Source organism: Rhipicephalus sanguineus, unplaced genomic scaffold, assembly GCF_013339695.2.
Source record: "Rhipicephalus sanguineus isolate Rsan-2018 unplaced genomic scaffold, BIME_Rsan_1.4 Seq568, whole genome shotgun sequence".
Lineage (NCBI taxonomy): Eukaryota > Metazoa > Arthropoda > Arachnida > Ixodida > Ixodidae > Rhipicephalus > Rhipicephalus sanguineus.
Genome location: NW_023615527.1, coordinates 157,642 through 171,770, shown reverse-complemented (window position 1 = coordinate 171,770; position 14,129 = coordinate 157,642). Strand labels below are relative to the sequence as shown.

At 47.5% G+C, this 14,129-nt stretch overlaps 2 protein-coding genes across 2 annotated transcripts; both read right to left on the bottom strand.

The window, feature by feature from the left end:
- Window positions 1-1,592: 1,592 nt before the first annotated feature.
- On the bottom strand, window positions 1,593-7,007 carry LOC119377800 (chromo domain-containing protein cec-1-like). The gene is made up of 3 exons (XM_037647105.2): window positions 6,808-7,007; window positions 4,084-4,507; window positions 1,593-1,971 (listed from the first exon to the last, which is right to left on the bottom strand). The coding sequence occupies exons 1-3, from the start codon at window positions 7,004-7,006 to the stop codon at window positions 1,716-1,718; spliced, it is 879 nt and encodes a 292-aa protein (XP_037503033.2). The 5' UTR covers window position 7,007; the 3' UTR covers window positions 1,593-1,715.
- A 1,174-nt stretch (window positions 7,008-8,181) lies between these two features.
- LOC125756735 (neurofilament heavy polypeptide-like) lies at window positions 8,182-8,922 on the bottom strand. Its single transcript, XM_049411649.1, has one exon. The coding sequence runs from the start codon at window positions 8,920-8,922 to the stop codon at window positions 8,182-8,184; it is 741 nt and encodes a 246-aa protein (XP_049267606.1).
- Window positions 8,923-14,129: the final 5,207 nt, after the last annotated feature.

The window sequence follows — 14,129 nt, the reverse complement described above, 5'->3', positions numbered from 1 at the left end:
GGGCAATAGTGCCTTGCGTGTATGAAGGCAATAAACAAACCTTTACTACATGTACAGCCTCAAGTATTTTTATCTATATCGCGGGAGCGTCGACCGCACGCAGTATGAGCGCCTTAATTACAACGGCGTGGCAGATGAGTACAAGGCAAGGTAAATGTAACTGGCAGCGAAGCTTCCATATAAGCCCATACGTTCAGAAATTGGCGGCTGATCAGCTGTTCATGGGCCTTAGCGCCCCCTGTGTGAGGAGGGAACACTTCCGGCGGAACAAAAAATAAAGCGGATGTGACGCAATATGCGATAAAAAAGTTACGTCATTTTTGTTGGCCCTAGCGCGAAATTTTACAACGATATAGTTTTATTCGGCCCCTGATCGCTAAGGACTCGCGCTACGGTGAGCCGGCAAGTCCTTGGCGAGTGCACTTGAAGCCAACGCTAGCTAAACTAATATCGACTCACGACTAAAAAGCGGTGTTTAAGTGTACCACCCTTCAATTCGCCTTGGTTTTACCAGGAAACCTTATTCTTGGAGCTTTTATTCTGCGCACGTGTCATCTTCCACAGCGGGATAGTAAGTAAGCAGCAGCGTACCTCTCATGTTTGCAGCGTTGCTTATTTGCTTCGCACAGGCGCAGGGGCCTTGAAGAGCGCATTGCTTGCATGCTTCATTCTCAACGAGAAGAAATGACGCTTGGTCACGCCAAAATGATGACATTTCAATTTTATTCAATGGCCACAATAACGCAACCTTACCCCGCCCTACACAATGAGCAACAAGTACCGTAATAAGCACGAAAAGTGTGTAGTCTAGGTGCGCTATGTTTTGCCTTATGTTCCGATAAATTAACCTTACGTACAACATATACATGCCTGCGCCGAACGTATAAACGCCATGTTTTGCCTCATGTTCCGATAAATTAACCTTACTTACAACGTGTACATGCCTGCGCCGAATGTATAAATGCCATGCCTGCGTCGAACGTGCAGCACAGTCACAGCGCGAGTCCACTGTAAACCCTCCAAGGGCGCCTAATGCAAGTACAGTTAAAAGGTACCCACTGCAGCACAAACCATTCTATTTTACGAAGCTAATCACCCACAGCTTGTTTCTACGGTAATATCTGCAGCCGTATGGATGAACACATTGTTGTTGCTGTGGTGGACTATGATGAGGGTGATGAATTATTGCCGAGCCCTTTGTAGCGGGTAGCAAGCTTTACGCCGCGCACTCGCTCCGCAGTACCACCTGGTGCGACGCTTGGCGAGATTCCGCTCCTTTTCCACGCAATAATAAACATGTTAGCGCTTTGCTCGGCATACATGTCGCTTTTATAGGGTCCTTTTTGGAAAAAGATTTCAACACTGGCGTGGCTCTGTCGCACCTGCTTGCACGCTGAAGATCTTTGGTCCAATCCGCCTCGAACCATTTTTTTTTTAATGTGCGCGATTGCTGCGACGTACACCAATTTCGGCGGCGGACAACTACGTCCCGAAAATCGGCTGTTGTGAGCTCGCAACAGCTTACGCTGTAAAAAGCAAAAAAGCACTTCTATTAAAAGTTGAGAGAATGCCTTAGGAAAACGAAGGTCAGCGAAATCATGAGCAACATGTAATCACAAACGCGATACGAAACGAATTAAAATAATTGGTTAACGTGTGTAACCACACGAGCTCTCTCAATAAATGGAATACGATCCCGGTGAGCGGTAATCTATCTAAAAGTCTCCAATGGCCTCGCCGAATTCCGTGGGCACCGCGTTGTGGTCGTCTATGGCGAAACGTTCTACGCCGTCGACAACGACAGTCACGTTCTCTTCTTCTTCGGTGTAGGCCGGAGTGCGACGCTGGGTGACGATGCCGGTGCCATATTTCTTCTTGTCGTGCTGTCGCCACACGTGAAAGAGGTAGGCGACGCAGGCCGTCATCAGTATGATCAGTATGCACTTGCCGATGTCCCGTATGCAGTCCCGGCTGCGAAGAACCGAATGAAGTTCATAAAAAAATATGCTAACAGGCGGAACACAGACCAGTGCCCGTATTTAAAACACTACGCTATAATTATTAAATGCGAAGCATTTCTCAGCGAACCTCTGGCACTTTGAGCGTTTCTATCTACGTATGTATCTATCTATCTACCTATCTATCTAGCCGCCTACGTCTGGGTGCTCTCGTGATCGCCTCCTTAACTTGGTGTAGACCAAAATTAGCATGGGAGGGTAAGAGGACTTGGCGAATATGACTGTGTGGTCATGACATCAATAACGTGAAAATCCTGTTGCGTGCGTCGTCAAACCTTCCTCCAGACACGTGTGGCACATACCCGTTTACCACCGGCCGGGGTGTACGGGTATGCGCCACTGGTGATTGACAGTTTATATCTACCCTGCAACGGCGAGAACAGATATTAGTAATTTAAATGCGAGAGCGTTAAGAAAAACCGACATCGGCAGCGGTGACCCGACGAATGGAAAGAATAAAAATCAGGATCCAAGCAGGAATCGAACCCAAGCATTGTTCGTGGCAATCGGGTACTCTACCACAAAGCCACGCCAGGTCTACAAACTGGTTTGGAAAAACAGCCTATGCAGGCGTAATGCTGGTGCAACGTCAGTTGTGGTTGTGGTGCTGGGTATCTAATTTTACAAGAAAGCACTAAACATTACATATGTAGTCCTACAACACAGGCGTCATATCAGATTAACGTCCGTGATTCCAGTGTCGGCTACGCTTTTATAGCAGTCTAATAAGCATTACATTTGTATTCCTATGATTCAGCAAGCTATATTGAAGCATTGCTCGACACCGGAGGAATACATTAACGAAAGTTACGTATGCACATCATCGCAACGTAAAGTGCACTTAGTCCACCAGAACGACGCAGTATCCTCTTCATTTTTTACGAGGCTGGGCGATGGCCTCATGCTGACCGAGGATGATGACAGATTGATTGACAGCCGCTTTGTAGACTAGGCTACGTAGGTCACATACGCCCAGGTAGACTACGAATACGAGAAGCGCCATCCTGTGATGTTGGTCTACGTAGCCCTATCCAGGCCTACCAGCATCAACGACCTAAACCTCACCAACGCGATGGGTGACTCCAGATTCCGACATGTCGCCGGCTCTCCATACAGACAATTTGTCGACGAAATGACCGAGGCATCCACGATTTCTAACAGCTGTACTATAACTCATACTTCGCTACACATGGACCCCTCGCCACCGATATTGCGACCGGATCCGATAACAAGTCATGACCATCGTCTAGTGCTCACTAATCACGGTGATGATGACCTTGTTCAAGAACTGTTAGGAACCCCTTCCACACATGCACACGGGTTCGTGAAACGTGCGTGCTTTCTCCACGATAACGGACAAGTATAAGCACTACATATCAGCTTACCGCTTGTGGTGTTGGTAATACCCACGTTGCCGTTGGGGCAGCGTTACTCAACTTTAAACAACTGATCATATTAACACATATGCAGCTCTTCAGCGTAAATGTGTGCGCATAAAAGTTATACAAATCTTTAGCATCATTTCGTAACGTTTCGCTCAGTAAAAAAATTACGCCACAGTCACTTTCCCGCCCCATGCTTCGCATATTATCGACTTCCACGGTACGTGGGATCTGCCGAATTTTTTTTGTAAGAGAAATTCCAGCTAATCCATGGGGCTGCGCATAATCACTATATTCGGTTAAGCTTAAGAATAAGTACAAGCTGTGCCCCCAGTATTGCGGCGCGCGTGTCATTTTCCCGTGCAAGAGAGTGGTGCTTGGCAGTCTCCGTAATAACCACAAGTACTTTCTCGCTGCTAATGTAAATGAGTTGTACTTCGCAGCTAAGGGGTTTTACTACACAGATTATGAATTAAAAGCTTGTCGTCCCTTGTTGAAATGTTACGTTTGGCTGAGCAGTGTAATCGAACCTTTGCTGAAATTTGCCAGGCAGACTATACAACTCATGTGGCGCATACACTCAAACTGAATATAGCTCAAACAATATACACATATTGAGCCCACGTTGTAATACCACATAGCACAAACCCTAAGTGAACAGCAGCACCCTGTTTCGTGCTCACCGAGCTATGTAGGCCTCGAACTCCGTCGTGCTCATGTATATGCCCTCATCCTCTTCCTCTTCCTCCTCTTCCTCTTCGCCCTTCTTGCCCTCTTCGTCTTCTTCCTTCTCATCGCCGGAACCTTTCCTCTTCTTCTTCGACGCCTTCTCTTCCTCACTGCTCTCCTCACCGTCGTCTTCGTCCTTCTTCGCCTTTTTCTTTTGCTGTGGCTTCTCGGGAGACGACTCCTCTTCCTCTCCTTCCTCGCCGCTGCCCGACTCGTGGGAGCGCGACTCCGAGACCGGCGAGGATTTTTTCGCTGCAGTCTTGGGAGCCGGCTTCGAAGTCGTCTTCGAGTCCGGCTTGGCCTTCCCGGCCGCCTTGGAAACTGCCTTGGGGGCTTGTTCTTGGGAGCCCTCGTCTGAACCGCTTTTCTTCGACTTGCCTGCATGATTAGAGAGAGAGAAAAAATACAATTTTGCCTCAAGGGTGAATCAATGAATTTGATAGCAACAAAGAGTAATGTTACACGAGTAAGGCTAAAGTCTTTTGGATCCAATATCGCGTAACTCTACAAAACGCAGGTGTAAGAGAGTACGGCCACTCCAGGGAGATAAGTGGTTTTCGGCCGTTTGTCGTCAACACAAAGCGATGAAAGCACACCACGCATACGAGTCGGCCAGCAATCTCTACCGAGATGGGGCGCGCGCCACCACTCACGACCGCGCCCTTATGATCAACCCAGTTGTTGCTCGAGCAGCGCAGCGCCCTTTCCCCGTCCCTGCCCTCAAACGTCCCGCCCGAAAGACGGGCGGGGCGTTTCCTCTCTGCTTGACGAGCCATCGACGCACGGCGTCGCAAGCTAGACTAAGTTATCGCATGTACACTTCGTGCGACGGAGATGGCCGGCTCTTTTCATTGAAGCTTCAGCCGCGGTCACCCCGAGTGCGAGCGCCCTTTTACTAGCACGTAGAACATACGATGCGTGAGGCGATGTTATTTATTTGGACTTTATACAGAGCATGACGGTGACAGCAAAAACCCGCCGATAATATCATGTAATTGCTATCGCAATAAAAGCGGGTTACCATCAGCCACATTTGATGGACTCGTTGGTTGATCAGTCGCGACGAGTAATTGTCTGCCTCGTTATTATTCTTCAAGGCATGTTACAACGAAAATTTGTTGTCGCGTCTTTTACAGTGTCTTTGCGGACCCTGTGCCAGGGTCACCGGCGTTCGCTCAAAGAGGTCGCGCGACCAGGGGAAAGGAGGAGCCTCATGAGAGGAAAAAAAGCAGGAAGTCATGGAATCGACCACGGAGAGGAGATGTAAATGAAGGCCGCAGAAAATAAGGAAAACAACAAAGCTTCCTTGGAGAGGCGAAGTTTGAATCCGGGCACTCAAGGTCGAAGGCGTCTCATATCTACTGGGCTATACACCGCTCTTGCGAACATGAATTGATGGGAACAAATCAATGCAAGAAGGTAGTGGCCGCGTGGGCCAATCGCCCCCTCCTCTCTCGCGGCGAATCACTTGCGCGCCTGCGGTGGTCATTCTCGCTCCGAAGTTGTCATATTCGTTGAGAGGCAGTGGTGCGCGCGAGACGCCGAGCGCTAGCGACGAGGCGACGGCGACGAAGCTGCTGGTCGTTTCGCCGGTGCCAGCGCGAGCTTACCAGGAGAGGCACATATCAACGAACCAGCTTGTGGGTATATAAAATACTTCGTGAAAACTTTACCGAAATATCTCACGAAAGGGGCGACAGCATCGCCGTCGGAAGGTTTTCACGGCGTGGGACTAGCTCATTTTTTTAATGCGAAGCATTTCTCAGCGAACTGCAGGCAATTTGATCGTTTCTATATACGTAATAATCTAGCCGCTTACGTCTGGGCGCTCTCGTAGTCGTCGCCTTAGCTTGACACATACGAAAATTGAATGGGAGGGAATTAGTGTATGACGAGCACGATGAACAGGTCATTACATCAATGGCGTGAGATACTTGTCGCGTACGTCATGAAACCCTTTCCTTCAGTCACCTGTGGCACATACCCGTATACCGCGGCCCATGGAATGCGGGTATGAGTCACAGGTGTTTCGCAGTTCGTATGATCCCATGAACCCAGGAAGCACGCCAATTGGTTTGCGTGAACATCAAGAAACAACAGGGCGTCGGCACACGGCGCTACAACCTCCGCCACAGACAAGTCGATTACCAACCGGGTGACCAGGTGTTTGTATGGACTCCCGTGCGCCGCAAAGGTGTTTCTGAAAAGCTTCTCAGTCGATACTTCGGCCCTTACAAAGCGCTACGATGAGTGATCGACGTCGACTACGAAGTCCTTCCGGACGGAAGCCAATAACCACGACGCCAACAGCCACGACCCGAGATTGTGCACGTGGTGCGGTTAAAACCATACCACAAATTGGACATTCATGCTTTTCGGGACATTAGGTTTTCGATTATGTTTATCGTGAACGCTTCGTTTAGCATTGAGGCGATGCTCTTCGGGAGGAGGGGAAATGCCACGCGCCTAATATGCTAGCGAGAAAGAGGCAGACGAAGACACAGCAACTCTCGCGCCAGTGCCTTTGTTTTTGGTTGTGCTGTGCCGACCCCGTTTGGGACTTGGGGCATTGTATCGCCGCCTTGTGAACGTCGCCTTTGTCTTGAACGTGACAATATCATGGTTTTGCGACGTAAAACCGCATCAGTTATTAGACTTCTCTGGGAGCCTACACAAACCTGATGACTTAGATGCGCTGGACGCCTTCGAGAAGGTTGACTTGCTGGCGAAGAAGTGTTTGAGCGGCTGCTTGGCCCCCCTGTCGCGACTACCTGCTGCGGACGGCGCCATTGAGGCCATCCTTGAGGCCATCCTGGAGGGAGCCTTGGTGACCTTGCTGCCCGGCTTGCCAGAAGACTTGCGGCCCCCTTCTTTCATTGGACTCCTTGAAAGACCAAACGAAGGTGCATTTGTAACTACACTCACGCTCGCATATCGGTGGCCTACGTTCACGCTACAGGACTGAATGACAACGTGATAGCCGCCTATCTATCTATCTATCTATCTATCTATCTATCTATCTATCTATCTATCTATCTATCTATCTATCTATCTATCTATCTATCTATCTATCTATATCTATCATCTATCTATCTATCTATCTCTATCTATCTATCTATATCTATCTATCTATCTATCTATCTATCTATCTATCTATCTATCTATCTATCTATCTATCTATCTATCACTATCTATCTATCTATCTATCTATCTATCATCTATCTATCTATCTATCTATCTATCTATCTATCTATCTATCTATCTATCTATCTATCTATCTATCTATCTATCTATCTATCTATCTAGCCTACAATGGCTTTTTGTTTCCATACGCCTACTGTGACGTAAGGGTGGACGTCATAAAAATACGTTCCCAATATATTAGATATGCGGTATTGTTCATGCATACTCGCACGTAATTCAAAGGTGACGATGTGTGACAAGTCCTCAGAAACACAGATGCCTTTGCACAACGAACAGCAGTATTCATTGTGCGTTTCAATCACCGAGCACTGCACAGTATTCGGCGACAGAAACGCGATACTTGCAGCATGTAGCTGACGGCTGCCAGGTTGAGAGTTTTCGTGACACATGGTGACAACATCCGGTAGACGACCGCTCTGTCTGTGGTTCTTGGTGGTGCCTACGGAGCACCGCCTGCCATGGCTTCAAAATACTGCGCTCACGTGACGTGCCGCGCACAGCGGCTGGTGTTGGCGGGCATGCTTTACGAAGGATTGCAGCGCTCCGCTCACCCACCGACAACCACAGACTGAACGAATATGCACCGAATGCTGCCACCATACGTTGGGAACGTTCTCGACCTCGCTGTCAGTCTCACCGCCAGAAGCTAAATGCTGCGAGTATCCAGTTTCAATCGCCGAGCGCTCTACATTACTGTTTACCTAACTGTAGTAGGTCACTGCACTATTTACTTTTATATGCTACCTCGTTGCACTATGCCGCAAAAGTCGCTACTACCAGAACTGTACGTTGCTGCCCTACACCTTGCCCGTGAACGATTACCAAAAATTTTTGCGGAGTATTGGGGACTAAGCAGTGCACAAACCATTAACATGCATGCGAGCAACTGCAAATACCAAGGAAGCAGTGAAAGCGTACTTGTGCGCGATCTTGCTCTGTGCCTTGGTCATCGCCTTGCTGACGGTCTTGCTGCCAGTCTTACTGCCAGTCTTACTGCCAGCCTTACTCGGAGCCTTGGAAGGCGACTTCTCGGAAGCACTCTTGCTCGGAACAGCGCTGGCGGCCTTACTAGACGCTTTGCTCGGGGACTTGCTGGCCGCTTGACTGGCCGCCTTTCCGTGTGCCTTACGGGGTGACTTGCTGGGTGACTTGCTGGGTGACTTTCTGAGTGCCTTGCTGGAAGCCTTGCTAGCAACCTTGCTGGGTGCCTTGCTTGGTGCCTTGCTGGGCGTCTTGCTGGACGTCTTGCTGGACGTCTTGCTGGAAGCCTTGCTGGAAGCCTTGCTGGGAGACTTGCTGGAAGCCTTGATGGGAGACTTGCTGGATGCTTTGCTATGTGCCTTGCTGGGTGACGACCTGATGGGTGCAGCTTTACTGACTGCCTTGCGCGGGGCATGACTAGATGCCTTGCTGGCGGAGCCCTTCTTGGGACTCTTGTTTTCACCCTTGCTAGTACTTTTGCTCTCACCCTTGCTGGTACTTTTGCTCTCGCCCTTGCTAGTACTTCTGCTTTCGCCCTTGCTCGAACTCTTGCTCTCCGTCGAGCTGGAAGACTTTTTTGACGGTGACTTGTTCTTGCCCTTCGCCATAGTTCGGAGGGGTTCTCACAGTGCTTCGAGCAGCCAGCCACTGCGGTCTAGTGTGCCTCGATGTGTGCGAAACGCGCAACAAAACGCGCATCAAGGCACCCTACTGCGGTCAATCTTCGTCTTCTTCTGTCTCGAGGACAGGTGCTCGCGCGTGTCCGTACGTTACTGCTGCTGCTGAAGATTATGATGGACAGAATTTGGGCGTACCCACAACAGAGGATAGGCGGAATAGCGAGCCGTCACAGTTAAAGGCGCCCGGAACCGATTTTACAAGTAATCACAGAATAACCTCAGCAACAGAGTTTATTGCCTCAAGAACCGATTGCCGCAGAACTTTCGCGAATCATCCAAGAACGGCCGGAGTTACCGGGATTTGTCGCACTTTATCTTCAGTCACGTTGGAATTCCTGTTTGCGAGTTGTGGTTTACAGTATATTGTTAGCAGACTATTGTGCGCTGCGCCGGCACGTGGCAGCACCCCGCGCAACACCTACCGAGCAAAATGCTAAGCGCCACTAATCAGGACTACCTGCTTCTAGCCAAGCCCTTGGGGTGTTTCATGACCCCTTTAAAATGAAATGACAGCTGGATCATTCGGTAAGACGCTGTTGCGGAATTAAACAAAAGGAAACAGGAGGAGAACGGGGCTACATTGCTTCGACACGTTTTACTTCAAATGTATCAGCATGAAGTTCAGGCAAATGGGCAGGATGCGAAATATAATGTATCAAACGAAAAAAAAGTGCTTATATGACGAGAAGAAGAAGAACTAATCCTTGTTGCGAACAATATACCGGCTTTAAATATTTCGTTTTTGATCGATTGCAATTCAGTTTATTATGATACTTATCTTCAGCTGTATCGTCGATATGCCCTACAGAACCTAATGGAAATGTCCACCCAGTACTTGGCCAATCTCCTGTTTTGGATATGAGTCACACTTAAAGTAGGGAAACAAGAACAAGGTCGTTGCCATGTCACGTGAAAGAGAGAGCTAGATTAAGGAGGAAAATGATGTTAGATCTATTTTCTGCACTGTCAATAACGACCACATTAAAATTTCAACGCTTGAATCATCATTCGAATAGGGAAATATGTCAAACACGAGCAATTGAAGTAACAATCATTATACAACGTTGTCAGACTCTATATATAAATTTTTATTTACACAGAGCGGGTCTGGCACCTTCCCCTAAATGTTTTTTCGGAGTCCATGAGACAACACAACATTATCTCATTTCCTGCAACAGATACTCTACCCTGCACAACATTACTTTAGGAGCCGTCTTCAGACTCTTTAGAATAGATTTAAATGAACGAAATGTACTTTATTTCGGGTCGTTGTCACTGGTATACAGTGGTAGGAAGGTTGTGATGCCTTGCAAGAGTTACATAAAGGTTCAAAAAGATTGACGCTATAAAACCAATGGTTACTCTTGTTTTTCTACTTTTCTCAATTGCTTTATATTTTTTTGAAATTCGCCGCTTCATTACTTATAGTCATGCTATTCTATTCATCAATTCTAAAATTTTTAATTTTAGTTTCATTTTACTTCTTTATCTTAAATGGACATAATTTAACCTGGAATTCAAGTATTTTCTTTTAGGTAAAACTACTCGGTTCTTGCCAATCCTCCAGCGTGGTTGTAGGCCATGGTTTCAAGGTTTACTCTACTACTCCCCTGTTGCTTCAACTGTGCTGTTGTCATTTGGGGCTTCAAAGCTGGGGCACTCGGCGGGAACATATGCGGTGCTATAGCTAAATTTATATGCGAATCAAATCGACGTATTCGACACATCAACCGCTAGTAATTTTCAAATTATGCATCCTGACTTAATAATTTTGGTCGCTTGGCAGGTTATGCAACATGATCTAGGCTAAAACTGGAATACAATAAAAATAACTTCATTCTAATTGACATTGTAACCTCTATTAGCACTTAAATATTTCAGACTACATGACCCGCCCGACTCTTGGTCGATCCCCCTGAGTGGGTAAGTGCCAGTAATCAAAGGAGACTAATCATCATCATCATTACTCCCTATTTTGATTACGAGCCATAGTGAGGTCAAGAAGAAGAAGACAAGAAGGTCGGCGCGGTGTCACGTGAACGAAGACCACCCTTCTGCGAAGGCCTAGACCACCGCTTAAGGTCCACGTCAAGAGAAGATGGACATCGCGGACCACTTCACCACCAAGCCCGCGGTCAAGCGCCTCTCCTGTTGCTCCATCGGGGTTCCGGCTCTCGTTTTTTCCTTAACGACCACTGACCGGTTGCTCTTCGATACGAAGTGCAAAGACTGCACGGTGAGGGCAACAGCATGGGTTCCAATCGATGCTGTTTTCAAGGCGATTTCTTCCTAGGTTTTTAAATGCGAAGCATTTCTTAGCGAACCTTTGGCACTTTGATTGTTTCTGTCTATCTATCTATCTATCTATCTATCTATCTATCTATCTATCTATCTATCTATCTATCTATCTATCTAACGTCTGGGTGCTCTTGTCATCGCCTCCTTAACTTGGTGTAGACCAAAATTGAAATGGGAGGGTAAGATGACTTGAAGAATATGACTGTCGGGTCACGACATGAATAACGTGAAAATCCTGCCGCGTACGTCGTCAAATTCTTTCCTCCAGACACGTGTGGCACACACCCTTTACCACGGGCCGCGGTGTACGGGTATGCGCCACAGGTAATTGACAGTTTATATCTACCCAGGGAAGGCGAGAACAGAGATTGGTAATTTAAATCGAGGGCGCTTAGAAAAACCAAGATCGGCAGCGTTGACCCGACAAATGGAAAGAATGGAAATTAGGATCCGCGCAGGAATCGAACCCAAGCATTCTGTGTGGCAATCAGGTATTTTACCACAGAGCCACGGCAGGTCTATAAACTGGTTTGGAAAAACAGCCTATGCAAGCGTAATGGCGCTGCAACGTCAGTTGTGGTGCTGGCTATCTAATTTCTCAAGAAAGCAATAAGCACTACATATGTGCTCCTACGATGCAGGCGTCATATCAGATTAACGTCCGCGGTTCTAGTGTTGGCTCTGCTTTAATAGCAGTCTAATAAACATTACATTTGTATTTCTGTGATTCAGCACGCTATATTGAAGCATTGCTCGACCCAAGAGGAATACATTAATGAAAGTTACATATGATATTCACATGATTGCACCATAATGTGCACTTAGTTTTGATATTAGTGACGTATGCAGTCTAACGTGAGGGCTGACGTTACGTCGCACTATAGCTACCCTTTAAACGCCAGTGTTTTCGACGAGGCTGGTTAGGCCACGATGTTCACACAGCTGCTACACTTACAAAAACACGTCGATCCACCTCGTAATGCTTGGCTCAAAGCCACGAAATACAGCACAGAAGTACTCGCTGACTGCTTCGCGTGAAACCGATTCCCAAACGCGTGGGATCTGCCGAATATTTTTATACCCATATTAATAATATCTGGGGTTTAACGTCCCAAAACCACCATATGATTATGAGAGACGCCGTAGTGGAGGGCTCCGGAAATTTCGACCACCTGGGGTTCTTTAACGTGCACCTAAATCTAAGTACACGGGCCTCAAACATTTTCGCCTCCACCGAAAATGCAGCCGCCGCGGGATACCCATATTCTGCAACGCGTTTTATATGCCATGTCTGACTCATGACCGAAATGAGAGCAAGAAAGGTTAGATAACTAGGCAAATTGAAGCAAGAAAAGTGAGCGTTAGGGATTTGGGGCCTTTCGGTAAATTCCAGTTTTCAAGCAAAGTAAAGGTACTTCCGCCCTTTGTATGACTTGTAGGTACTTCGGTACTTGTAGGTATGACTTACTTGTAGGTATGACTTGTAGGTACCTTTGTATGACTTGTAGGTACTTCCGGCTTTTTGGTAACTTTCGGTTTCCCACTTCCGAGCTTTCAATTCACTTTCCTTTCGCACTTACGGACTCTTAATTCGCTTTCACCTTCCACTTGCGGTTTCTTAATCACAATTCTACGTAACTTCGACAGAATAACAAATGCAACACCGTATTCGTTCTATTACAACGAAATCACGTAGTTGTCTGAGGAATTCCGCGATTAAATCTTTTTTAAAGAGGAATGTTAGCTGCACTGAATAGGTTATAGTTCTAAAGCCTGGTATTTCACTCGCACGTTTGTCAGCGAGTGCTGTCTAGTGTTAGCTGAATGATGGCAGACATCGGCTACAGTTGACTTATTCTTGGCTAGTGTGTTGGCGAATATTGTGCTAGCAAACGTTGGCAAGCGTTGCCATATATCGGTTAAATAATAAAATTCCGTTCGCCTCGGTGGTACACTGGTTATAGTGCTCGGCTGCTGACCCGAAGGTCGCGGATTCAATCCCGGCCACGGCCGTCGCATCTCGATGGAGGTGTGATGCTAGAGGCCCGTGTACTGTCAGTGTACGCGTTAAAAGCACCAGGTCGTCAAAATTTCCGGAGCCCTCCACTACAGCGTCCCTCATAATCATTTCGTGGGTTTTTTACGTAAAACCCTAGATATCGTTAAAAAATATAAACAATTATTATGCTCTATCTTACAATGTCTCCATTAAAGTAGAAGTTCCAGGCAAGATGGAAGCTTGAAGCGACGAAAAATCCTTGGAGAGCGAGGTGTCGTTGGAGGCGACCTTTCGACTAGTGGTGCTGTCTTTTGAAGAAGGCAAGACCATTTGTAAAGCGTTGGCTGAGTGACATCCCATTCTCCACCATACTTCGATATCTCAGTAGGGAGTTTCTGACGCAATTCATTAATGCTTTGTTTTATGCCATAGTGAAGTACTAGAAACTCGTTCCAAGGCAGTTCACTTGAATTCTACGCGTTTACATTTTCTTTTTGCCAATTAGCCACAGGGTTCCGTGACACACTGGCTATCACTGCACGGACGGCGGCCACCTCCGTACATCGACCCCTCTGGCAGCGACTTCGTGCTGTGCTTGCTCGCTCTGCACGCGGTACCACGGGCGATCCTGGCCGGTGTAGTCACCCGGTGTCTCCACAACATGTTTCAAGTGGGGCCCCCGTGGAGATGGCTGTACCTCATTCTGGTGTTCGTCAACCTGGTTGTCGACACGCAGGTTACCGTCAGCCTAAGCGGCATCACGCAGCTCCTGAATCCCGAAGTGCCGTACTACCACTCCTACATCGAATTCGTCGGCTTCTCGCTCTTCAGCATGGTG

Excerpts from the sequence above, each read along its gene's own strand:
- LOC119377800 (XM_037647105.2), bottom strand. The coding sequence starts at position 7,006 with ATGAAAGAAGGGGGCCGCAAGTCTTCTGGCAAGCCGGGCAGCAAGGTC. Across the intron at positions 4,508-6,807 it reads CAGCGCATCTAAGTCATCAG|GCAAGTCGAAGAAAAGCGGT; the intron begins GTTTGTGTAGGC and ends CTAATCATGCAG. Across the intron at positions 1,972-4,083 it reads TTCGAGGCCTACATAGCTCG|CCGGGACTGCATACGGGACA; the intron begins GTGAGCACGAAA and ends GGTTCTTCGCAG.
- LOC125756735 (XM_049411649.1), bottom strand. The coding sequence starts at position 8,922 with ATGGCGAAGGGCAAGAACAAGTCACCGTCAAAAAAGTCTTCCAGCTCG.